Consider the following 27,502-nt stretch of genomic DNA (forward strand, 5'->3'; position numbering starts at 1 on the left):
CCCTGACTCTGCCGCTTGCAGGCTGGGCCTTGGAAGCCTTTGAGCCTCCTTTCCCCAGCGCCGCGGGTCCGTCCTGTCTTCTGAGACCTGTGGATCAGTGCATTAGTGGCCAGTTGTGATTTCTGGTGCATGGCTCCTGTGCCTGAGTGAGGGAGCGCTGTGTCACCCGGTTCTTCGCAGCCCCAGCCCCGGCGGGGACACTGGGTTTTCACGGCTGGGTGGAGAAGGCGGGGAGGCAGGGTTGCTGCTCCACAGCAGAGGGCGGCTTGGCCGCGGCTGCTCACAGTGCTTCTGTTGAGAGACCTGCCAGGATGGAGCCTCAGTCCGGGGTTTACAGCGACCCTTCAACTCCGGGCCCTCGGGGAGCTGCCCTGGTCCCTGGCTCCCCACAAGGTGCTGAGCCCGCCCTGTGTGCGCCGGAGATGGTGCGGGGCTGCAGGAGCTAAGCGATTCCTCCAGACACGGCCCCCAGCACCGCGTGCAGCCCCGTATCCCCTGGCGGGAGCTCGCCACTCCGGAGAGAGACCAGGCCGGCCCGGCTGGTGGAGGGGACTGGGGGGGCCGTTCTCTGCGCCCCACTTGCCTTACCCTCCGTCTGCCTCCCCCCCCCCCCCCAGGACGGCAAGGTGAACGGAGTGACCGAGTCCACGCGCATCCTGGGCTACACCTTCCTGCACCCCAGCGTCGTGCCGCGCCCCCACGTGCAGTCCGTGCCCCTGACGCCCCAGGACGAGTTCTTCATCCTGGGCAGCAAGGGCCTGTGGGACAGCCTGTCGGTGGAGGAGGCGGTGGCGGCCGTGCGCCACGTGCCCGACGCGCTGGCCGCCGCCAAGAAGCTGTGCACGCTGGCGCAGAGCTACGGCTGCCACGACAGCCTGAGCGCCGTGGTGGTGCAGCTCAGCGTCCCCGAGGACAGCTTCTGCTGCTGCGAGCTGGGCGCGGGCGGCGCCGGCCCGCCGCCCAGCCCCGGCCTCTTCCCGCCGCCCGCGGGCATGGCGGGCCGGGAGCGGCCGGCGGACGCGCCGGGCGTGCCGTCGTCCAGCAGCGGGCTGGCGTCCGAGATGAGCAGCGAGCTGTCGGCGTCCGAGATGAGCAGCGAGGTGGGCTCCACCGCGTCCGACGAGCCCCCGCCCGGCGCGCCGCCCGACAGCAGCCCCGCGTGCGCCGGCGAGCCGCGCTGCCTGCTGCACCCCGGCGGCCTGGCGCACTGCTTCCAGCGGCAGCTGTCCAGCGCCACCTTCTCCAGCGCCTTCTCCGACAACGGCCTGGACAGCGACGACGAGGAGCCCATCGAGGGCGTCTTCAGCAACGGCAGCCGCGTGGAGGTGGAGGTGGACATCCACTGCGGCCGGGCGCGGGAGAAGGAGAAGCGGCGGCCGCCGCCCCCGCCGGCCGAGGCCAGCGACGAGGGCATCGTCATCAGCGCCAACGAGGACGAGCCGGGGCCGCTCCGGAGGCCGGACGGCGCGGCGGCCGCGGGGACCATCGGGCGGCGCCGGGCCAACGGCTCCGTGGCGCCCCAGGAGCGGAGCCACAACGTGATCGAGGTGGCCGCGGACGCGCCCCTCCGCAAGCCCGGGGGCTACTTCGCGGCGCCGGCGCAGCCGGACCCCGAGGACCAGTTCATCATCCCCCCGGAGCTGGAGGAGGAGGTCAAGGAGATGATGAAGCAGCAGCAGCCGCCGCTGCCGCCCCTGCAGCCGCCGCCGCGGCCCTGCCCCGGGGACCCGCTGCCGGACTACTGTGACACGCCGCTATGACCCACCCGAGCGCTGGTTCGCAAATAAACGAACCGAGAAAGACCGAGTTGCACGAGTCTCGCAGGCTCACGTTAAACCAGGGGTTCACTCCACGCCCCCCCACCCGCGCCCTACGGTCTCCTCCCGTTGGCCATTTTTTTCACAGTTACCACTCTTCTTCGGTGATGCTCTACCCCTCGCATTTAAATTTGTTAACCTCCCCCCTAACATCTCAGACGTGTAAAGACAAAGAACAAAAGGTTTAATATATTACAGAGAAACGGTTAATGATAATGTAATATTTTTTAAAACGGCTTTTTGTTGTTTTGCTCTGAAGGCAGGGCGGGTTGCCAGTGCTAAATGACTTTGATAATATTGTAATTCTGTATTTCTTTGGGGGGGGGGGGGGGCTTTTTTTTTTTTTTTTTTTGTCTTGAAAATGACAGACATTTGTAGAATATGGAGACTAACTCCTAGGAGTTGCTTTACTCTGTCAGGTGACTTAAGTCACTGGGATTCACTAATTTTCTCTGAGAGAACAGTTGATTGAGAAATTTCTATTGTAAATAGCTCAGTGTTGTATAGTGACGCTTCAGATGTTTTGTAGTTTTGGCATAAGGACACAGCCTACACAACCCACGTGCCCCCTCCCCCCAAGCTCACTCAGTGCGGGGCTGACCCGGGAGAGAGCACTTCTGTCCAAATAAGGTGGATCTTAGGCCGCTAGAAACCAGCCTGCACCCAAGGGGCCTCTGACCCTGTTTTCTTCCTCTCCAGCCCCCACCCACCCTCTTGACTTTGCAGACACTTCGTGTTCCTTACTGCCGTCACAATCAGCATGACTGTATAGCGTTCAGTTAGATCACTGACATACCGAGAGTTCTATTAAAGCCGAATGCACAAATGAACATGTCATAATTTTTGTTATAATAAATACAAAATTTACAAGTATTAGACCCATCTGCTTTTGTCCCAGGAGCCAGGTGTGTCTATAAGATCACACTGGGCTTGGGTTTGGAATGAATGGATGTAACTTTGGGGCTACCAGATACTCCCGCCGGATTTTTTTTTTTTTTTTTTTTGAAGGGAAAACACCCAACAAGTGAACTGACTTGAATGAGTTAGTGAAATGGACGGTATGGTTAGCAACACGCAGGGCTGGTCTTCCAGCCTTTCTGTTTCTTGTCATGATCACCCAGGGACAGATAGAGGTTATATAGAGGCGATCCCTGGGAAACTCCTCCCACAAAGCCAAGTTCTTCACAATTCTCTCAGGGACCCCTCAGTGCACAGGAACAGGTTACTAGACCTTTGTGTGAACAGTGAAAGTCAGGAACTGGCTGCCCCCGTCTCCACTAGCACTAGATTTCCTCCACCAGGAAGCCCAGTATTGCCCGCCGACTTACTGGCCTCGTTTGCAGACACTAGCACCCCCCTTCACCCCAACCTTGTACCTCATGGACCGCGTGTTCTAGATGCTGTCAGACCTCTCGAGCTCACATGGACCAGCTTCCCAGGCAGACATGTCTTCCTTTCCTTCTCAGGCCGGCCCTGCAGGGGTCCCTAGCTAGCTCAGTGCCCGGACAGGCAAATAGTATTCCTAAACTATAGACTCGGTGACGGGCTGTTCGTTCTTCCGCTGAGGGCCAGAGCCACGGAGCAGCCTTGTCTTGGTAATGGCTGTGCTTCCTTCTGGGTCTGGCTACCTGTACACACGCTCTGTGAAACTCACGAAGACCACGGAGGGATGAACTCGGCCCAGTAAGGGACGCAGGCACCAAGGGACGAGGCTGCCCCAGTCTAGGCGCTGCTCTGCCGTGGACGGGAAGCAAAACCAGCTCAGGCTCGCATGCCCAGCCCCAGCCATCCGCGCCTTGCCCTCGTCTTTGTCCTGCTCCAGGCGGACCGCAGCACACGTGGGAAGCCCTGGGGCTGCACAGGAGTGCCGTATCCGCTACAGAAGATGTGGGCAGTTCTTGGACTTCTGAGTTCTTAAACCACCCCACGGCCGGGCTGCAGCCAGACAGACCCGGACTAGCGCTGGCGCTCACTCCCCGGGAGTGGCACGTGCTGCTGGAGGGTGGGCAACGGAGGCTGCGACGATTTGAAGATGTGACGGTCCCAGAGCATCTGCCAGGGCCACGGGCAGCCCCTGGGATCACCGAGTCCCGTGGACAGTCTTAGTCCTGCCTGAGCTTCCGGGGCGGATGTGGGAGAAGGGGTACAGGCTTGCAGCCGGGGTTTCCTGAGTCCAGTTCAGTCCTGCTTCTCCATTTATGAGACCATGAAGTCACGCCGAGCTACGTGGAAGCAACCGCAGAGACGAGGGACGAGCTTTTTGTCCTTTAGGAGCCCAGGCTAGACCGGCAGGTGGGTGAAAAGGTAACGGCAGATGAGCCCGTGGTAGGTGGCCAGAGCCGGAGCCTTGGGCTTGCGTGGGAGCTCCCAGGGGATTTTTCTGAGGCGGTTTCTGTTCACGTCTCGATAGGGCGGCATCTAATAGTACAGGCCGAGCGGCTTATAGCACTGTAACGTGCTGAGAGCTCTCGGGGTGAGTATGAGAGAGAAGGACGTCCTCTCCGGCCACAGTCCCTGCTTCCTCCAGGAAGGCGGGGGGGGGGGGATTGGGAGAGCCTCGGGGACAGGGAGAGGAAGGGGTAAAGCCGAAGCCTAGCAAGCTCACCGCCTTGTGAAGACGCAAAGGGTCGCGATCGTAGAAGCGGTTTGGTGTGGGATGAAGCAGGCTGGTTGGCCTGTGCCTGCGGGATACCGAAGCCCGGCCTGGAAGGGGACCCGGGCTGCTCTCCCGTGCCCCGGAAGCCCAACCTGGCCCGCCCGGGGTGTCTCGGTTGCTTTTATCACAGCGCCACCTGCTGGTGACATCAGACCCTGTCCTTTCCCTTTCTCCTCTTGAAGACCCGAAGTTAATGTCCTTTTCCTACCCTCCTGGGGGAGAGCAGCCCCAAACACCATTAAACAGGCCCAGAAGCTGCTTGAAATCACGAGGCTGTGCCGGCGCAGGCGGGCCTTGTGCGGCGGAAAACAGACACGCGGACAGATCAGGCGTAGCCAGACCCCAGCGCTAACCTGGGAGAGAGGACGTCAGGCTCCAGCATCGATTCCCCGCCCCCAGGATGAGAGGAAGAAAAATCCATAATAGGGGTCCGATCTTAAAGGAGAGCATCGGAGAATCCCCGCGCTGCTGGCGGCGACGGGTGAGGAGGGAGAGGCCCATTCCCACTGTGTTCACGCCCGCGTGAGCCCTCCCCGGGAGGACACCTCGACTTGTCCCCACCGCAGCCGGAGAGAACTTGTTAAGTGGGGAGGGGGAGCGGTCCTGTGCTCTCTGGCTCCCCAGGGGTGCAACCAGGTCCCGTATGTAGAGCAGTTTGCAGGGAGGACAACCTTATGTAAGGGGAGGCACCGCCATGGTTGTAAGAACTAACCACCTTCGAGGCAGGAGAGAATGGGGAACACAGCCAAGGTCCCTTTTTAAATTAAGAACTCTCCGAGGAGCAGCTGTCCGGTGGTTACAGGTAGCAGGGATGAGGTCATGGTAGAGAAAATAGCCTTTTCTCCTTTGTGACCACGGAGTTTCCTTTCTTTTTGTTCCTCCTCCAACATAAATTTTCTGCAGATTAATCTATGCAAACAGTTTCTGTCCTTCGCCTGTCACGAACCTGTTCGTAATGGTGCACGTTTGAAAGAGGCCTCCAGAGGCTGCCCCCCACCCCCAGTCCCACGCCAGAATGAAATGACAACCGAATTCACACGGGCCACTCCCACGGTCATTTCTACAGAGGGAGAAATAAAACTGGCCTTAAACTGAAATGACAATGACTTTCCAGTCATCGCTACCCCTTGGGTCTTATTCCCAAAACCGTACTTTGCTCTAAATACTCATCTATCGAGAAAATCTAAAACGACAGCAAAATCATTTTCCCAAATGCTGTACCCCCAGACGCTGACGCTGAGAACTCATTTCTAGGTCATTTGCTTTTCCAGGTCTTAAGGAAAACTCCGCCACCATTAACGTTTGAGGGTCATGGATCAGTCGTCCCTTCCCTAGAAACCATGCCGCCGGCCCCGTGAACCCCGCTCACAAAGTAAACTCTGCTATTTGGCCTAGAATACATTTTAAGAGTTACTTGAATATCCCTTGCGCCGGAACGTTTCAGTCGGTTAAAAATAGCTCCTCGAGATCCCCAGTCCAACCTGGCGACATAGGAAGGCCCCGAACTCCCCTCCCCACTCCGGCACAGACGCCCCCAGGCTCCAGCTTGGACAGAGCAGTGTCTCCGGAAGAAGGGCTGAGCAGCATCTGCACAAGAGAGAGAGGGAGAGAGAGAGAGGGAGAGAGGGAGCGAGCAGGAGGAAGAGCAGGAGAGACAGACACAGAACGAAGGCAACCCCAGCCAAGGCTGGCAGTGCAGGGGGTACATGCCCCAGGGACCGTGAGCACAGAAGAAAAGCCCAGCTTCGAAGGGCGTGCAAATAAAGGGAAGAACCAGACCCAGAAGCCTGGCAAGCAGCAGCCAGGTCGGAGGGGCCGTCGAGGGCCCTGTTTCCTGGTCCCCTTGCCCCTTGTTATTTAGATGCCCTCGCCGGCCCGTCGCCTCCGTGAGCCACAGGTTCCTAGTCTCCGCCGGCCCCAGCTGTCCCACCAAGAGGGCCCAGACGGCACACACTGGGACACCCCGCTCAGCACACGACTGCTCAGACCAGCTCGCCGAGTGACATGGGCGCGGAGCACACTGCGACTGTGGGCCCGTGCCACTCAACCGAGGACTGCCCCCTGGGGCCCCTGGCCGATGCCCGGCTCTGCTCCGCTGCGCTGCAGACACCCTGTGCTCAGAGCCCTCGGAACCACTGGCCCCTTACCCCCCCCCCCCCCAACTCCAGACACCCTGCCAGGGCAGCCCTGCATCGAGTGTCCTCAGACCTCCCCGGCTCATGCCTGACCCATATCCAGCCACCCCACCAATGCACCCCCTGCCTGCAGAGCCCTGGGGCCCGCACAAGGATAGCAGCTGAGTCACCGACAGCCTCCAGGCAGGGCGCCCTCAGTGTGGAAAGCCCTGCTCCTCCCCAGCCCCAGCCCCTGCCCATGCCTGCCTCGGTTCCAGCCATGCCACCAGGCTCGCCCAGGAACAGCATGCTCCAAGGCCCCCAGTCCCCGCGTGCAGACGGTCCACACGGGCCACCCACACGAGGTCAGTCCTTCAAGATTAAGTCGCTGTTCCACCCAGTTCATAGAAACCAACACACAAAGTAATGCAAAGTGAGGCCAAAAAATGGGCTCCAAACAAAAAGAGACAAAGCCTTAGAGAAAGAGCTAAAGGCCGGTCAACAATCCACTAGATAAAGAATTCAAGGTCATGTCCATAAAAATGCCCACTGGAGTGGAGAGAAGAGCGGATGAACTCAGAACTTCAACAAAGTGACAGAAAATATAAAAATTACCAGTTGGGATTGAAGAAAAACAGTAACAAATAAATACACTTGGGGGAATCAACAGATTCGAAAATTATCAACAGTGTGGAAGACGGCAATGGAAAGCACCTAACCTGAACAGAAGAAAATTTAGATGGGGCTAGATTAAGGGACCTCTTGGACAATACAAAGTGAGCAAACATTCACTTTATAGGGAACCAGAAGGAGAAGAGGGATGAGAAAGGGGCAGAACAATTATTTGAAGACACGATAGCTGAAAACCTCCAGAACCTAAGGAAGGAAACAGACATTCAGTTTCAAGAAACCCGGAGTTTCAAACAAGATGAACCCAAGGAAGTTCACAGCGTGACACATACTCATTACAATCTCAAAGATTCCAGATAAAGAGGATTTGGAAAAGCAGCAAGGGAAGAGACACGGCTGGTGATGTTGGACACGCCAGCCACGGACCACACTGTGCCGAGTTCATCAAGACCGTCTTGAAAATCCCAATGACAGAAATGACGACAATCCTCTAAGCCTGGGATTTGTTTGTTTGAAACATCAACTGCAGACCATCAGCTTCTGGCAGAGAAAAGACTCTCTCGTTCAGGACTTGGTTCTGCTGTGAGGAGAAGCGGGCCAGTGTCCGCGCCCTGTCAGACATGCTTTATACCCAGCTGCGTCAGCCCCGGGACATTTGGAATGTTTTTCAGAGGAGTAAAGGACCAGGTAGAGACCTTGACCTTTCTGATACGGAACAATTCAAAAGTTCGTTTGAGAAAATTCTTCAGAGAGTTTTAGACAATGTGACGGTCTGCTTCAGAGACACTGAGGAGAATGCAGTGTGGACTCGAATTGCCCGGAGAGCACAGTATAGACAAGCCAAACCAGTATCCACTATTCCCAGACTCCCCCACACCTCCACTTCCTCCTGTCAGCTATGAGCAGTAAACCCCTTGTGGGTCAGGCATGGACAGTTGCCAACAAGCGCCAGACCACTGTGAAAATGGCCCTCAGAAGCTGGCATCTGGACTTGCTTAAGGCTACAGTTTTTATTTTTCTAAAGATTTATATTTGAGAGAGAGAGCAGGAGCAGGGAGAGGCACAGAGGGAGAGACAGAATCTCAAGCAGGCTCCTCGCTGAGCACAGAGCCTGCCTGGGGCTTGATCCCATGACGCTGAGATCAGGAGTCCCAAGGCTACTGTTTTTAAACAGCATAATCAGACTTCTGAAACTTAAAATTCTAGTACGCCCCTAGAAGAGTGAACCCTTGAGCTGGATATACACATGGATTCAAGGATCGTTCCCGAAAACTGATGAGAAAGAGTCCAGAGAGTGACTCAAGAAACTTCTGGAGACTATCCTCCACCAAGACTAGAACGTGCATAATACAAGCTTGAAACAAAGTTCAGAAGTGACGTAAATGGAGACCTCTTGGCCGAGAAAGAAAGCCCTCCAGTGCCTAATAAAGCTGTCTAGCCTGCATTTTCCCGAAGCGTTGAAAGCCTTGGCCCCGGCTGGTAATGTAGACGTATCCCTTTCTGCCTTCCTCACTCGCACCCTCATAAGGGCCTAATTTATTTTAAAACGAGAGGAAAATAAGGTAAATGTGGTCATGCTGTACTGCACGTGCATCTCAGCTGCAAGCTAGATGGCTTCTGTTGATAAACTTATGTTTTAAAAATTAGTCTTGAGGGGCGCCTGGGTGGCTCAGTGGGTTGGGCCTCTCCCCTCAGCTCAGGTCATGGTCTCAGGTTCCTGGGATCAAGCCCCGCATCGGGCTTTCTGCTCAGCGGGGAGCCTGCTTCCCTTCCTCTCTCTCTGCCTGCCTCTCTGCCTACTTGTGATCTCTGTCAAATAAATAAATAAAATCTTTAAAAAAAAATTAGTCTTGATACTGACAGCTGAGAAATGTTTGATATCACTGTTGGGAAGGAGTCTTTCCTCTTCCGCTGTGCCCCCCTTTCCCCCATATCCACAAAGCAGAGCACCTGTGTTAGGCTGTTAGATGTGAATTTCATGGCAAACACAAACTGGAAACCTGTAAAAAATACACACAAATTATAGGAAATAAAGCCAACAATAACACTAAAGACAATCACAAGGAGAGAGTAAAAAAAGAAAGGAACAGAGAAGAACTGGAAAAACAGAGAAAATTAAAATGGCAACATGCACATGCTTACCAATAATTAGGATGTAAATGGTCCAAATGTCCCAGTAAAGAACATAGTGTCTGAATGGGTAAGAAAAGGAAGATGCATCTATAGGCTACTAAGAAGAGACTCACTTCAGACCTAAAGACTCGTACAGACTAAAGTAAAGAGGGAAAAAGATATTCCATGCAAATGGCGGGGGATGGGGTAGCAACATATTTGACAAAGAGGTCAAAACAAGACTCTAACAAGAGACAAAGTAGGGCATTACAAAATAAAAGGATCAATCCAACGAGAGCCTATAACAACAAGCATCTATGCACCCAGCGTTGGAACCCTGAAAGAAAATGTTAACACATCAAAAGGGAGAAATGGACTGTAATATGATAATAGTAAAGGACTTTAATGTCCCATGATATCGATCATAAATCATCGAGGCAGGAAGTCAGTAAGGAATCTGAGTCCTGGAAGGCACCTTAAATTCAGTGGACTCAACAGATGGATAAAACATCCCATCCAAAACAACAGAACACATACTCTGTTCAAGGGCACATGGAACGGCCTCCAGGATAGCACACATGTTCGGCCACAAAACAAGGCTCAATAAGTTTAGGAAGATCTAAATCATATTAAGCATCTTTTCTGAACACCTTGGATGAAGGTAGAAATCAATTACAAGAAAACAACTGGAAAACCACAGACATGCGGTGCAAACAACCAAACAGGAAATTAAAAAATACATGGAGAGAAATGAAAATGAAAACACAACTCGAAATCTTTGGGATGCAGCAAAAGCAGTTCTAAGAGGGAAATTTATGCCAATACACGTGTACCTGAAGAAGAAAAGAAAAATCTCAAACAATCTAACCTTACATCTAAAAAAAGAACTAGAAAAAGAACAAAGCCCAAAGTTAGAAGGAAGAAAATAAAGATCAGAGCAGAAATTGAACGAAAGAGACAAAAAAAGAAAAATCCACCAAGAGAAAAGATCAACAGAACCAAGAGCCAGCTCTTTGGAAATATAAAATTGATAGCCAGATTCACCAAGAAAAAAAAAAGAAGACACAAAATCAGAAATGAAAGAGAAGTAACAACCAACACCGCAGAAATACAAAGAACTACAAAAAAATTACATATCAACATTATTGGATGACCTAGAAGAAATAGACACATTCCTAGAAACATAAAATCTTCCAAAACAGAATCAGGGAAAATGGAAAAGCTGAACAGAACAATTATGTCATGAAATTAAATCAGTAATCAAATAAATCCCAGTAAATGAAAGAGCATTCACAGATGAATTCTACCAAACCTTTAAAGAAGAGTTAATACCTATTCTTCTCAAACTATGCCAAAAATTAGAAGAGGAAAGAAAGCTTCCAAATACATTCTACAAGGCCAACATTACCCCCATACCAAAACCAAAGACACTACAAAAAAAAAAAAAAAAGGAAACAGGCCAAAATCCCTGATGAACATCAATTCAAAAGTCCTCAACAGGGGCTCCTGGGTGGCTCCGTGGGTTAAAGCCTCTGTCTCTCTGTCTTCAGCTCAGGTCATGATCTCAGGGTCCTGGGATCGAGCACCACATCGGGCTCTCTGCTCAGCCTCAGGAGGAAGGAGCCTGTTTCCCCCTCTCTCTCTTCCTGCCTCTCTGCCTACTTGTGATCTCTTGCTCTGTCAAATAAATAAAAATAATACATCTTTACCAAAATAAAAGTCCTCAACAAAATATTAGCACACCACATTCACCAATACATTTTAAAGATCATTTACCACAGTCAGTGGGATTTATTTTGATAAATATATCAAAATATTTATCAAGATACAAGAATAGTTCAATATCCACAAAAATCAACATGATACACCATATTAACAAACTGAATAAAAATTATGTGACCATTTCAATAGAGGCCGAGAAAGTGTTTGACAAAATTCAATCCATTCATGATAAAAACTCTCAACAAAGGACAAATGTGACAAACCCACAGCTAATATACTCAAGAAAAACAGAGCTTTTCCTCTAAGATCAGAAACAAAACAAGAATGCCCACTCTTGCCCTTTTATTCAAATAGCACTGGAAGTCCTAGCCATAGCAATTAGACAAGGAAAAGAAATAAAAGGCATCCAAATTGGGAAGAAGTAAAACTATTTGCAGAGCACATGATACTGTATATAGAAAACCCTAAATACTCCATCAGAAAACTACTAAAACTGATAAGTGAATTAAGTAAAATTACAGGATACAAAATCAATCTACAGAAATCTATTGCATTCATATAGATTAATAATGAAGCAGCAGAAAGTGAAATTAAGAAAACAATCCCATTGATAACTGCACCAAAACAATAAAATATGTTAGAAAGAAACTTAACCAAAGAAGCCAAAGACTTGTATTCTGAAAACTACACACTTGATCTTAGTCAAAAGGCCAAGAAGCGATTATTATTCTGAAAACTATAAAACACTGATGAAAAATTCAAGACAACACAAATGGAAAGACATTCCATGCTCATGGATCGAAAGAACAAATATTGTTTAAGTGTCTATATTATCCAAAGCAATTTATATATTTAATGCAATCCCTATCAAAATACCAACAGCATTTTTCACAGAACTACAAAAATAATCTTAAAATATGTATGGAACCAAAAAGGATCACGAATATCCAAAGCAACCTTGAAAAAGAAAAACAAAACTGGCAAGTATCACAATTTGAGATTTAAAGTTATACTACAAAGTGGTAGTAATTAAAAGTGTGATACTAGCATAAAAATAAACACATAGTACAATAGAACAGAATAGGAAACCCAGAAATAAATCCACCGTTATATGGTCAATTAATATTTGACAAAGTGAAAAAGACCATCTCTAACAAATGGTGTTAAGGAAGCCATTTGTTGGGTTGGGGGACCACATGCAAAAGAATGAAACCAGACCACTTTCTCCCACCATACATAAAAACAAACTCAAAGTGGGTTAAAGACCTAAATGTGAGATCTTCCAAAATCCATAAAAATTGAAGAGAACACAGAGCGACATTGGCCATAGCAAAATTTTCTAGATAGGTCTCCTGAGGCAAACAAAATAAAAGCAAAAATAAACTATTGTGACTACATCACAGTAAAAAGCTTCTGCACAGCAAAGGAAACAATTGACAAAACTAAAAGACAACCTCCTGAATGGGAAAAGAATTTGTAAATGACACATCTGATAAAGGATTAGTATCCAAAGTATGTAAAGAACGGATACAATTCAACACCCAAAACCAAATACTCCAGTTAAAAATGAGGAGCAGAAGAGGGGCACCTGGGTCCCAGTTTCAGCTCAGATCATGATCTCATGGGTCGTGACGTCAAGACCTGAGTTGGGCTCCACACTTAGCAGAGAGTCTGCTCAAGGATTCTCTCCCTCTGCCCCTCCCCCACAACCGAAGACATGAAGAGACATTTCTCCAAAGTATATGTCCAGATGGCCAACAGTCACACGAATTAATGCTCAACATCACTCAATCAGGGAAATGCAAATGCAAATACAATGAGGTACTCACACCTGTGAGAATGGCTAAAATCACAAGCAGGAGAAACATCCTGGTGAGGATGTGAAGAAAAAGGAACACTCTGGCACTGTCGGGGGGAATGTGAACTGGCTGGTCTAGCCAATGTGGAAGACAGCGTGGAGGCTGCTCAAAAAGTAAAAAATAGAACTACCCTATGACCCAGCAATGGCACTATTGAGTACCCCCAAATATATACCCCCAAAATATAAAACCACTAATACAAAGGGATACATGCACCCCTTTTTTTTGCAGCATTGTTTATAATAAGCAGACCATGGATGCAGCCCAAGTGTCCACTAATTGATGAGTGGATAAAAATGTGATCACACGCACACACACACACACACACACACACACACACACACACACAGGAATATTACTCAGCCATCAAAAAGAATGAAATCTTGCCATTTGCAACAATATGGATGGAGCTAGAAAGTATAACGCTAGCAAAATAAGTCAGAGACAAATACCATATGATTTCATTCATACATAGAATTAAACAAGTGGGCAGAGAAGAGAGAGACAGAGAAGTCACGAAACAGATCCCTGACTATAGAGAACACGCTGATGGTTACCAGAGGGGAGGTAGGTGGGGGAATGGGGGAAATAGGGATGGGGATTAAAGAGTACATGTAGCATGATGAAAAAATTCAGCATGGGAAAAAATTACAGTGTGGTGACTGGGGGGAAAAAAAAGAAGCTTATTGAAAGGAGCGTCACATCCCTGCCGACCCTAAGTACTATCAGCCATACTTTCCCCCTGAGGAGCTGAAGCCCCCATGTTCCACAGGTAAGTCCTGTAGGATTTTTTTTCTTAGAGGCTTCGTTGGGCATGCATTATAATCCTGTGTCCGTATAACGTGCATGTAATTTTCATGCAGACATTGTTAGGAGTCTTCTATTTTTCCAGTTGAGATTGCATCGTGATATTCGCCGGATTACAACATGTGGGGTTTTGTCCTCATTCCGTCTCCATGGCACCTGCTCTAAGAGATGAGACCGTGCATGCTGGGGAAAGGAAGCGCTGTGAGCAGAAAAAAGAAACGGGCGCGCAGGTGACCAGAGAGGCTCCTTTCCTCCCCGTTTCAGTGTAGTCCAAGCATCACAGGGCAGCGATGGTCTAAAGAGCGGACCAAATGCCTGCTTCTGGGCAGAATCCGGACAGTCTCTCTGCCAAGGTCTTTTTCTTTTTCTCCTTCCTGCTGGAGCTCCAGAGATGAAGGCTCCTTGACCCCCTTCCTAAGCTGTGGCGCGCCTGCCGGAGTCCACCGAGCACCCACTCCGTGCACACGTGCTGGGCTGAGCCGAGAGCAGGGGGAGGCCACACAGGGCAGCAGACAACGGCATTTGAGAGCCTAGCCATCTACGGCAGAGATGCAGTCCCCAGAATGCCGTGGGGCAGGGGCAAAACTTGGACCAGCCTGAGATCACAAGGGTCAACCTCAAGTTTGAAATTCTCTGTGACCCTTGGCCCTGCAGTGTGGTCACGGAGCGCCCGTGCTGGGGGAGGTTCCTGCCCACCAGCGGCCTCCAGACTCCCACCTGGGACTTACCTAAGGCTTAAGGCTGACTTCCCCCTCCCATGAACAAACAAGGGAAAAGGGCCCACATCCGGCTGGCTGCTCCCCATTCCCGTCCAGATCGGCTCATGCCTGCAGCGGGAGCAGGTGACCACCGCGGGTTCATCCCAGAGGCTCTCCGGAGACTGAGACTGGCAGAGGCCGAGGGCACCAGATGCCAGGAGTCAAGGATGACGAAGGGGGACGTGGGGCCTGCATTTAGAGAGTTTTTGAAGACTCAGACTCTCAGGACAGGAAAGAACCACAGGACAAATGCCCTCTGCTCTGCTCACTAACCACCATTCAAATTTTCCAGCTGTTTCTCTCCAATAGGCAGGGTTTTCCTGGAGCAGCTGGGCCGCCCGCGCACGGGAGAGGTTCATGGGGCACCAGCGGCCGTCCAGCCTGCCCAGAAGTCCTCTAGCTCACCTGCAGTCCTTCCCTGCAACCCATCCCCGCGACCAGACCCCAGACTCGCCCCCCTCGTGGCTTTAAAGCCAACCCTGCGGCTGGGCCACACTCCCGTCAGCAGTGGAAGCTGAAGCCCCTCCACATCCCGGGCTGAGGATGGGAGGGAGGTTTGAGCAAACCCTTAGAAGGGACTTCATATGCCCCCAGGCCGGGCACACCTCTTGGCCTCCACTAAAAATTGCCGCCTTGTTACTTGAGCTATGCTCTTCTAGAAGCGTCCTTCAGATCTCAAGACCTTGAGGTCTGCCCAGCATGCTACCTTTCTGTGTCCTCCTGGGCTTGGAGCAAGAAAGGCACTGGTTCATGCGGACGGTCTCACCCTGGTGTGCAGCTCCAGGCCCCCATGCCCACCCCGAGCTCAGAGCTGCTCGCCACCCCGCATCCCTACAGCATCAGTCTTTGACCTAAATCACTGTCCCAGACCCCTCTGTTCCCCGCATGTCCCCACTGGTAGCTAACCGCAGCCCCTTCCAGCTCTGCTCCTAGTCTCTCCGGGGACAGAGGAGACTGTCCCCTGCTCCCCCCCACGCCCGCTGTCCTGTAACTTCACTGTTCCCTTCTTGGGCTCTTTCCTGGCCCTTCTCCCAACCACGCAGCCTGTGCGGGGCTCCCCCACTGAGCCACGTGAGGATGGACAACCTCTCTGTTTCTGACTCCATGGCCAGCTTCCCTCTCTCCTTCCCCCAGATCCTGGCCTTCTGGCCCTTGCCTCACCATCCTGGAACCCCTTCCCCTCACAGCCATTTAGCGTCCTGGCCTGGAGGGGGTTCAGCAGAGTCATCAGTGGCCTCGGGATGGACTTCAGGGACAGTGGCAGATTCTAGCCTCTCGTGGCACTTGCTGCACACAGCTGACCTTTCCCTCAGTCAAACACTCTCTTTCTCGCCCCCCATCACTCTTGCTCTTCCTCGGAACTGGCTTCAGACTGTTGCTTCTCTGCCACGTGACGCAGGATGTTCTGTGGGCCCCTGAGAGTTTGGCCCCACGCTCCTCCCTTGGCCTCTTACTCACACTTCAGCCTGGCCCCGAGCACTGCCCGGTTTTCTTGCGTCCACCTCTGCCTCCTGGACACCTCCCTCCCAGGACTCCTGCACCACGAACCCGATGGGCCCCAAAGCAGCACCTCCTGTGAGCCTGAGTGTGGCAGAAGTTGGCATCTGTCCCCAAGTTCTGTCATCTCTACCTCCTCAACTCTCCTGACTAGAGAGAGACTGAGTAGACAAATTTTTAAAAGGAAGACAATTATTTCAGATGTAAAAAATATGTGTGTGTGTGTGTGTGTGTGTATAGGAACTAGAAGTGGGCAAAGGGGTAAAGAATATTTGACATAAGATTTGATTTAAAAAGACACGTCAAGGAGTTCTGGTCCAGTGGCAACGTAGGAAGACCCTGCACTCCCCTCCTCCCCGAACACAGCGTATATACTTCTGTTGATAGGGCCGTTCCTCCTGAAAAGCCGAGGGCTAGCGGTTGCTGCACAAAGGTAAAAAGAACCATGTAGGGTACAGCAGGTGAGACAAAGACACCCTAATGAAGGGGCCCTCTGCCTCCTGTCCCGTGAACGGCCCGGGGAAGGGATTCTACTGCGGGTCTGTGAGCCAGTGCAGCAGGTGTGGGGCACAGAAAAAGCTACATGTTAAAAGTACAACCAAAATATAAAGCAACCGCACCTACAACCCTGCCACACAGCAGGAGAAGTGCTGGAACTCTCTCCAGGCAGAGGGGCCGGCAAGCATCGTGGCTACCCCCGTGACAGTGTAGACAAGAGCAGGGTCTGGGCGCCATACGTCGCCTGGGTGCCTCTGTGAGCCCCCAGCCCGCTCCCACCCAGGTACCCTGGGACACAGAAAAGCAGGTGCAATTTCAAAGAATAACTAAAATAGAAAAGACGCAGCCCCAGAACTCTGCCAAATGGCAGGGAAGCTGCTGGAACGCTCTTCAGGTCCAAGGGGCTGGCGAGCACCAGAGTTTAGAAGCCGCCCTCCGCCTTGACCTGGCATCCTAGCTGGTGCGCGTGTCTGTAAGTGCCGGGGCCCTCGCCCATGTCAGCCACAGCTGTTCAACCAGGGCAGCCCCAGGATGGCTCAACGGGGACACCACGGGTGAGCATCACTACAGCACCAGCGGATCTTACCAAGGTGACCCGGGTGCAAGAAACCCAGAACATTCCAAGCCTGTATCACTTTGACTCCAGGTGCCCTGTCAAGGCACCCACTGTGTAAGTATCCCAGGAACCTTGGCTTGTACCCACGTTAGCTCCAGCTGTCCTGCTAGGTCAACCTCTGGTGGGACTCCCCAGCTTGCACCCGGTAAAGCTTCAGCCGTCTGGCCATGGCACCCTTTGTGAGGAGAGCCCCAGGACACCCCCCCCCCCCCACGCTCACGTCGGCTCCAGGCACCAAATTCACCAGGCACACAGTCTACAAGGGGACATTGGTATACAAGTCATTCCTTCGAGCTAAGAAATAGCTGTTCTGGCTAATTCTTAGAAAAGCACAAAGTTAAAGAAAATGAAGAAACAGAGGAGTTTGTTCCAAATGAAATACTAAGACAAATCTGGGGAAAAAAAAACAAAACTATCAGGTAGATTGCTTATCTCCATTTCATTTGAAGAATTTAATGTTCATAAGACTCACAGGACTGGAGAGAAAAGTGGATGAACTCAGTGAGAACAATATACATTATATTCAATATATTCAATATATTATGCAATATATTCAGCAGAGATGAAATATATAAAAAATAACCAGAGTTAAAGAATATAGTAACAGGTGGGGCGCCTGGGTGGCTCAGCGGGTTAAGCCTCTGCCTTCGGCTCAGGTCATGATCTTAGGGTCCTGGGATCGAGCCCCACATCGGGCTCTCTGCTCTGCAGGAAGCCTGCTTCCTCCTCTCTCTCTGCCTGCCTCTCTGCCTAGTTGTGATTTCTCTCTGTCAAATAAATAAAATATTAAAAAAAAAAAAAAAAGAATATAGTAACAGGGGCACCCAGGTGGCTCAGTGGGTTAGAGCCTCTGCCTTTGGCTCAGGTCATGATCCCAGGGTCCTGGGATCGAGCCCCACATTGGGCTCTCAGCTCAGCAGGGAGCCTGCTTCCTCCTCTCTCTCTCTGCCTGTTTCTCTGCCTACTTGTGATCTCTGTCTGTCAAATAAATAAATAAAATCTTAAAAAAATATAATAACTGACATGAAAAACATACTAGAGGGAATCCACAGTGTTAGAGGGTACAGAAGGATGGGTCAGTGATCTGGAAGACTGGGTGGTGGAAAGTATCCAAGATGAACAGCAAAATGCAAAAAGAATTTCAAAAAGGAAGAGAGGTTAAGGAATCTCTTGGACAACGTCAAGTGAATAAACACTTGCATTATAGGGGTCTCAGAAGAAGAGAGGAAGAAAGGGGCAGGAAAATTATTTGCAGATGCAATAGTTGAAAATTTCACCAACCTGGGGAAAGAAATCGATATCCAGGTTCAGGAAACAGAGTTTCAAACAAGGGGAATCAAAGTGGGTACACCTCCCCTGGAGCATAAAAATAAAAATGTTAAAGATTAAAGAGAATTTTCAAAGCAGCAAGAGAGAAGGAACTAGTTCAAGGAAAACCCCATAAGGTCTTCAGCTGATTTTTCAGCAGAAATGTTGACTATATCATGCTTATCCTTTCTGGCCTCCAAAGTGCTGAACAGAAAAAACCTACAACCAAAAAATGCTCTACCAGGCCAGGTTATCATTTGAATTGAAGGAGAGAGAGAGAGTTTCCCAGGCAAACACATGTTAAAAGAGTTCATCACCACTAAATCAGTCTTACAGGAAGGGTTAAAGGGAATTAAGTGGAAAAGAGAAGGCCATAAATTATAAAAGGAAAACATTTCATGAGTGGACGCAAACATACAATAAAGGTGGGGTATGATCATTTATGAAGCTAGCATGAAGATGAAAAGACAAAAGTAGTAAAATCAACTCTATCTAAAACAAATAGATAAGGGGACTCAGAAAAATATGTAAAATATGACAACATGTATGTAAAACGTGGAGGGTGGAAGTAAAAATTAAGGTCTTCAAACTTAATGACCATCAACTTGATATCAACCGCTGTATGTTCCAGATTTTCTAGATGAACCTCATGCTGACCACACGCCAAAAAAACACAATAATAGATACAAGAAAAATAAAGGAAAGAAAGTCCAGGATACCATTAAAGGAAGTCATTAATCACAAGGAAAGAGAGCAAGAGAAGAACAGAGAACTACAAAAACAGCCAAAAAACAATGAACAAAATGGCAAGAAGTACATACCTGTTAATAATTAGGCTAGATACAAATGGTCTAAAAGCTCCAATAAAAGACACGGGGTGTCTGAGTCGATAAAAAAGGAAGACCAGGGGCGCCTGTGTGGCTCAGTGGTTTAAGCCGCTGCCTTCGGCTCAGGTCATGGTCTCAAGGTCCTGGGATCAAGTCCCGCATCGGGCTCTCTGCTGGGCAGGGAGCCTGCTTCCCTCTCACTCTCTCTGCCTGCCTCTCTGCCTACTTGTGATCTCTCTCTGTCAAATAAATAAATAAAATCTTTAAAAAAAAAAAAAAGGAAGACCATTTATAGGCTGCCTTGAAAAGACTCCCTTTAGCCCTACAGACACATCCAGGCTGAAAGCAAAGCGATGAAAAAGATACTCCATGTATACGAATCAAAGATGACTGGGCTAGCAATTCTTAGATTTGACGAACTACAGTTTAAAAAAACTGTAACAAGAGACAAGGTCATTACATAACGATAAAGGTGTCAGTCCCACGAGAGGATTTAATAATTGTCTATGTCTAGGCACACAATACTGGAACGCCTAAACATGAAATATTAACAGACATAAAGAGAGAATTGACAGGAATACGGTGATAGTAGGGGACTTTAATACCACACTTACAAGGGACAGATCATTCAAGCGGAAAAGCAATAAGGAAACAGTGTCCTTGAATGACACATTAGACCAGGTGGACTAACAGATATGGAAAACATTCTATCCAAGAACAGAAAACACATTTTTTCAAGTGCACATGGAACATTCTCCAGGATATACCACCTATTAGGCCACGAAACAAATCTCAATAAATTTAAGATGATGAAAATCCCATCAAACATCTTTTCTAACCACAACAGTGTGAAACTGTAAATCAATTACGAGAAAAACTGGAAAAAGGACAAACACAGGGAGGCTTAACAACATGCTTCTAAAAACCAGTAGGTCAATGAAGAAATCAAAGAGGAAATTTAAAAAAAACAACAACATGGAGACAAAGGAAAATGAAAATAACGACTCAAAATCTTTGGGACACAGCAAAAGCAGTTCTGAGAAGAAAATTTATAGCAATACAGGCCACCTTCAGAAAGAAGAAAAATCTTGGGGTGTCAGTTAAGCAGCTGCCTTCAGTTCAGGTCATGATCTTAGGGTCTTGAGATCAAGCCCTATATGGGGCTCTTTGCTCTGCAGGAAACTTGCTTTTCCCTCTCCCCCTGCTTGTGTTCTCTCCCTCAAATAATAAATAAAATCTTAAAATCTCAAAAAAAAATTTTAAATCTTAAAGAAAAGAGAAGAAAAATCTCAAACAATGTAATCTACACCTACAGGAACTAGAAAAAGAAGAACAAATAAAGCCCAAGTTAGTATGAGGAAGGCTATCATGAAGATCAGAGCAGAAATGGAGATTGAAAAACCAATGGAAGAGAGGACACAAATAAGATCAGAAATGAAAGAGAAGTTACAACACATACCACAGAAATGCAAAGAACTATGCGAAACCACAAAAAAATGATATGCCAACAAACTGGACAACTTAGAAGAAATGGATACATTCCAGGAAACATATAATCTTCCAAAACTGAATCAGGAAAAAATAGAAAATCTAAACAGAACAATCACTAGTCTCAAAAATGAGTTGGTAATTTAAAAACTCCCAACAAGCAAAAGTCCAGGACCAGAGAAATTCACAGGTGAATTCTACCCAACATTTAAAGAAGAGTTAATGCTGATTGTCATCAAACTATTCCAATATTTCGAAGGGAAGCTTCCAAATACATCCTATGAGGCCAGCATTATCCTGAAGTCAAAGCCAGACAAAGATACTCCAAAAAAAAGGGGGGGGGGAATGACAGGCCAGTATCCCTGATGAACACATCAGTGCAAAAAATCCTCAACAAAATATGAGCAAACTGCATTCGATCACCCATTGAAAGACTCATTCACCATGGTCAATGGGGTTTATTTGGCGGATTTACGATGGTTCAATATCCACAAATCCATGTGATACAGCACATTACCAGACTGAAGGATGAGTTACATGCTCATCTAAGTAGATGCAGAAAAAGCATTTGACAAAATTCAACATCCATTCATGATAAAATCTCTCAACAAAGTAAATTTAGAGGGAACATATTTCAGCATAATACAGGCCTTACGTGACAAACCCACAGCTAACCACAGCAAGGAAAATCTGAGGACCTTAGCTTTAAGATCCAGAACAGGACAAAGACATCTGCTCTCACCACTTTTATTCGAAAGATACTGGAAATCCTAGCCACGGCAATGGGGCAAGAAATGAAACGCGTCCAAATTGCAAAGAAAGAAGTAAAACTGTATATGCAGATCACATACTACATAGAGAAAATGCTGAAGACTTTATCAAAAGATATCAGAGTTAGTAAATAAGTTCAGCAGTTTTAGGATGTAATATATGAAAATCTGTTGCATTCCTAGAAGCAAATAATGAAATAGCAGAAATAAAAATGAAGAAAACAATTCCGTTTACAATTGGCAATTCCATTTACAATTACACTAAAAAGAATACCCAGGAAGAAACTTAACCAAGGAGGTGAAAGACGTGTACTCTGAGAACTATAAACATTGATGAGAAAAAGTGAAGACAACACAAATAGAAAGTTATTCCGTGTTCACAGACGGGAAGAGTTTTAAAGTGTCCACATGACCCAAAGCTATCTACAGAGTCAATGAAAGTCCTATCAAAATACTGACATTTCTTACAGACCTAAAACAAATAATCCTGAAGTTTGTGTAGAACCATGGAAGGGTTCAAAGAGCCAAAGCAATTTTGAGAAAGAATGAAGCTGGAGGGATCACAATTCCAGATTTCAGGATATACGACAAAGCTATAGTAACCAAAACAGTACACTTGCCCAGAAACAGACCTAAAGATCAGTGGGACAGAATAGAGAGCCCAGAAAGAAACCCACACTTCTACGGCTAATTCATCTAGAACAGAGGAGGCAAGGATATACGATGGGGAAAAGACAACCTCTCCATAAATGGTGCTGGGAAAACTGGACAGCCACATGCAGAAGAATGAAACAGGACCCCTTTCTTACACCGTGCACAGAAGTAAACTCAAAATGGATTAAAGAACTGAATGTGGGACCCGAAACCATAAAACTTCCAGAAGAAAACACGGGCAGTAATCTCTCTAACACCAGCCTTAGTGGTATTTTTCTGGCTCGGTCTCTTCAGGGAAGGAAAACAAAAGCAACATAAACTAATGGACTACACGGAAATACCGCTTTTGCACACCGAAGGAAACAGCAAAAAACAAGGCAACCTACAGAATGGGAGAAGAGATTTTCAAGTGACATATTTAACAAGGGATTAACATCCTAACTATATAAAGAACTTATATAACTGAACCCTAAAACCCAAATAATCTGATTGAAAATGGGAAGAGGAGGGGCGCCTGGGTGGCTCAGTCGTTAAGCGCCTGCCTTCGGCTCAGGTCATGATCCCAGGGTCCTGGGTTCGAGCTCCGCATCGGGCTGCCTGCTCGGCAGGAGGCCTGCTTCTCCCTCTCCCATTCCCTCTGCTTGTGTTCCCTCTCTCGCTGTGTTTCTGTCTGTCAAATAAATAAAATCTTAAAAAGAAAATGGGTAAAGGATCTGACTATTTCCAAAGACGACATAAAGATGACCCACAGACACATGAAAAAATGCTCCACGTCACGAATCAGGAAGTGCAGATCTAAACTACCATGAGATACCACATTACACCTGCCAGAATGGCTAGTGCCAAAAAGACAAAGGCGTTTTGGCGAGAGTGTGCAGAAAAGGGAGCCCCCCCTGCACTGTTGGTGGGAATGGAAACTGAAGCAGTCGAAAACACTGCGGAGCCCCCCCCCTCGCCCCACTAAAACAGTAATACCATGCAATCCAGTAATTCTACTACTGTCAACCCATGGAAAATGAAAAACACTAATTTGAAAAGATACATGCACCCCCGTGTTTATTGGAGCATTGTTTGTAGCAGCCAAGATATGGAAGCAACCTAAGTGCGCATGACAGATGAACAAATAAAGAAGATATGATTGAAGAATGTTCCATTGTGCATACTACAAGAAAGATGAAATCTTGCCATTTACAACGACATGGATGGACCTAGAGGGTATGATGTTAAGTGAAATAACTCCGAAAGACATATACTATATGATTTCACTCATGTGGAAGCTAAGAAACAAACACAAAAAATTAGAAATGGACCCATCAACAGAGAACGGGTGGTTGCCGGAGGGGAGGAGGTGGGGGATGGGCAAAATGGGTGAAGGGGAGGGGGAGGCACAGGCTTCCAGTTTGGAATTCATTCTAGGCATGAATAGGGAATACTGTAGTGGCATGGCGGGAGGGTTATATAGGTACACTTGTAGTGAGCATAGCAGAACTATATATTTTTTTAAAGATTTTATTAGAGAACATGTATTTATTTGAGAGAACAAATGGAAGGAGGGGCAGAGGGAGAAGCAGACTCCCTGCAGAGTGGGGAGCCCAATGCGGGACTCCATCCCGGGGCCCTGGGATCATCACCTGAGCGGAAGGCAGAGGCTTAACTGACTGAGCCACCCAGGCGTCCCCATGAACTAGAGTCTTTAAAGCCCTGCTGTCCACCTAAAGCTAATGGAACCTTGTGTACAAACTATACTTCAATGAAGAATGGAAACGAAGACAAAGTGGGATGTGGAGGGAGAGAATATGGAGGAGAGGAAACCCCACAGGCAAAGCCCAGAAGGGAGGGGCAAGTGTGGGCCTCAATAGCCTCCCTTCTCTTTGTCCCCCGGTTCTGAACAGAGAGCATAAGGAAGACCAAAATAAGCGGAAGGGGCAAAAAGATCCCCTTTATGGTGAAGGCTGATCACGGAGAATGTGGTTTGTGTCCACGTGGCTTCTGATTCATCAGCCGGAGGATGGCCCCCTGGTAGACCTCCTCCGTGTTCGGGCGCAGGGAGCGCCCCCTGCTGGGGACAGCTGGGAACTGGGGCTCCCGGTGGAAGGGAGCGGTGCGATCCCTCCACGGAGAGAGTCCACGGAAGCCCATGGCCACAGCCGGCAGAAGGTTCCTCCAGGCTGAAGCCAGGGAGCTCCAGCTCAGTGGCGCGCGCTCAGGGACGCCGGGCAAGAGGGGGAGATGTGAGCCCTCAGACGTAGGCGAGGCCAGGGGATGTTAGAGAAGAGCAGGTCTTTTCCACGTGCCTGGCACAGCGATGGGCAGAAGCAGGTGCGCAAATCGGTCCTCCCTGTGGGGACTTCAGGCAGCGCTGGTGCTAGGCGCAGGCTGAACCACTTCCGTCGTTCTGGTGGACTAAAAATTGGTCCCAGCCGCAATTTCCAATGGCTCGATTTAATACCTATCGCTCTTGGGAGCTGTGGACAGTACCGGCTAAGCCAGCCCCCCACCGCCACCCTCCCGGCTTCAACCTGTGCCCCAGGGAATGCTCGTGAATTGTCCAGGACCGTGATGAGGCATTTCCCTGTGTCTTTTGATTTGCTTGTTGTGTCGAACAGGCCATTTCACATACTCCAAGATCAATAAATACCAAGTAAATCACCCCAAAATAAGTGGAAACCGCAATATGGATAATTACCTGATTAATGCCTTTAATGAATGTCTGCCATTGTCCCCACAGTGGGCAGGCACCCAGGAGTACACCGAGGTCACCTCCTTCCTCACGGAGCCAAAGACAGATCGGAACAGAGACCCTTCAGGAGTTTTTGGCGAGGAGGAATCTTCTCGGCGGAGCAAAGAATTGAGGTCCCTTTCCGGCCTCTGCTGACTGAGGATGATGACTGGGGGACACTGTGGTCTCCCCCAGGCACGTGGGTCCAGCTCGCGGGACACAGCAGAGGAGCCACTGGGTGTGGAACCGGCAGAACTTCCGTTTGTGTCTGAGTTGTGGAAGCTGCACGGTTTTAAAGAAGGGTCGGATACTGCCCAGATGTCCAACGTCCAGTGTCGCACTAAACCTTGACAGTTGCACCGGGCGGTGAAGGCTACTCTCCTGATTAATGCAAGAAGCCGCTGAGGCTCGGAGGGATCCAAGGATGAGCCCGAGGTCACCGCTGGGAAGTCAGGGCGGGGGTTCGAACCCAGGCTGCCTGGCTCCAAAATGCCTTATCATCCATTTCGTGGAGATCATCTTCATGTGTGCGTACGTGGAGCCCCACAGATGCCGACCACACCACTGCGGGTTCTAGCTTTGTTCTTCTACTGAGAAGTGAAAGTTTGCAACCCTTGGCTTAGAGCCCTCGAGTGAACAGGAGCTGGGGTCCTGGCTGGCTCTGAGCCAACAGGGGGAATCGGGGCAGGTCCCTTGCATCCCGGGGACCTCAGTTTTTAACAGAAGGCTGTGGACACAGGGCTTGGGTCGCTTCCAGCTGTCATTTCCTACTCCCAGGACAGCACTGTGGTAATCAATTAACCCCCCCACCTCCCCCATTAATCATTAGTCAAACCAAAGGGCGCATGAGGGCGAGTAGCAGTTTTCCATCGCATTTAGCTGCCTAGCTCACTGGAAGTGCCTCAGGGATTAAATCGATAGTTTGGGGCCTTTTCATGCTGGATGAATGTGATTTGCAATTATTAAAAAAAAAAAAAACAGGAAGAAAGTTTGGGTTTAGGGGGTAGGGTCTCATCAGCGGCATAGTCCTGGCCTCATTGCCCTAGTGAAGTCCAGGGAAGGGGAGGCTCCTCAAGAGAGCGGGTGGGCTGTGGGGTCGGGGGTGGGTTGTCCTCAGGGAGGACTCAGGAGATCACAAAGCAGACTACAGGGCACTGAAGAGGTGTCCTCACCGTGGAAGAAAAGATCTGTCAAGTTCCATGCAATTTATGGAGAGGCAGCTGCTTTTGTATAGGAGGAGGAACTAGAACTCTGACGTAAGGCTTGGGCACAAACCACCTTCAGGAAAGTTCTGGTGTCTTCCATTACCATCTTACAGAGCTTCCTGGAGACAGAAGGGATGATGGCCAGACCTTCAGAAGGTAGGGGGCAGAATGAAATCTTGCCATTTGCAACAACATGGATGGATTTAGAAGGTATAAGGCTAAGTGAAAGAAGTCAGAGAAAGACAAATCCCATATGATTTCACTCATATGTGGAATTTAACAGGAAAAAAAAAGTCAGATCTAGAGAACAAACGGATAGTTACCTCCGAGTGCGGGGGGGCGGGGGCATGGGGTGGGTGGGGGTTGGGTGAAACAGGTGAAGGGGATTGGGAGTTCATTTACGTGATGAGCACTGAGTAATGTATAGAACTGTTGAAATATACACCTGAAACTAATAACACTGCATGTTAATTATGCCCGAATAAATACATTTAAGAACCTTAAAGGTATAGGACCTGTTTTGCAAGAAAGTATTTGGGACCCCACTTAGGAACCCTTTTCATTTGGTTGATTGTTTGATCCTGAAAAAGGTTTAAAGTGATGATAAAAATCATTCACCTTTAAGGATTTGGGGGTCCACTCTTGTTTACAAAATTCTTTTCTAATTCCAAGATTTTTAAATGGGCCCCTCTCATCTTGCAAGCTCCTTGAAGAGGAGACCTTGACTTATCAGTGTTTGTATCTCAGGGCCTTGCCCCACACCTGGCACTTAAAAGCTTCGAATGTATTGTTTATACATAAAAGAATGCACCAGCTTTGCAAACACCATAACCTTGTTGGCTTTTTACTCAGTACGCTTACTTAGCGCATCTTTACAAAGATCCTGGAAGTGGAACAAAGCTTTCTCTCACCCCAGAAGCCATGAACACGTTTTAAAATATACCAACAGCGATTTTTTTTTCCAGACTAAAATAAGGCACGCAGAAGTCAGAAGAGATAGGAATGTTAATGAGATGACCCATGATCTCACTAACACAGTATTGTTTTATTCCCTTCCTGTTTTTTTCCCCAAGCACGACTTAAGTATGATTATGATTGGGCTATATTTGATATTTTTAATTATGTTTTGAACATCTTCTCTGTATCTCTGTGAGTGCCTATTTAATAAGTGTCAGAAACGCATCCTGTCCAATACAGAACTTCTCCTTTTCTATCTCCAAAGGAATCTTTTTAGTTTTTATTACAAAGGCGTCAAAAGCATCCATGAAGTTGCTCCAACCAAATCACCAGGAATCGTCCTGATTTTGCTTTCCTGAACCACTCCGCGCAGCCAATTCAACAGTTCTGTTTCATCTCGGAAACATCCCAGGCCGGCCTGGTGGCTCAGTGGGTTAAGCATCTGCCTTGAGCACAGCTCACGATCTCGGGGTCCTGGGATCAAGCCC

At 48.7% G+C, this 27,502-nt stretch overlaps 1 protein-coding gene across 1 annotated transcript in view; it reads left to right on the forward strand.

The window, feature by feature from the left end:
- PHLPP1 (PH domain and leucine rich repeat protein phosphatase 1) overlaps nt 1-2,690 on the forward strand; it is a 208,308-nt gene extending 205,618 nt beyond the window's left edge. The window contains exon 17 of the mRNA XM_046025178.1: nt 618-2,690. Coding sequence (XP_045881134.1) covers nt 618-1,760 — 1,143 coding nt within the window. The 3' untranslated portion in view covers nt 1,761-2,690. The remainder of the gene's footprint in view (nt 1-617) is intronic.
- Nucleotides 2,691-27,502: the final 24,812 nt, after the last annotated feature.

This window comes from Meles meles, chromosome 12 (genome assembly GCF_922984935.1).
Source record: "Meles meles chromosome 12, mMelMel3.1 paternal haplotype, whole genome shotgun sequence".
Lineage (NCBI taxonomy): Eukaryota > Metazoa > Chordata > Mammalia > Carnivora > Mustelidae > Meles > Meles meles.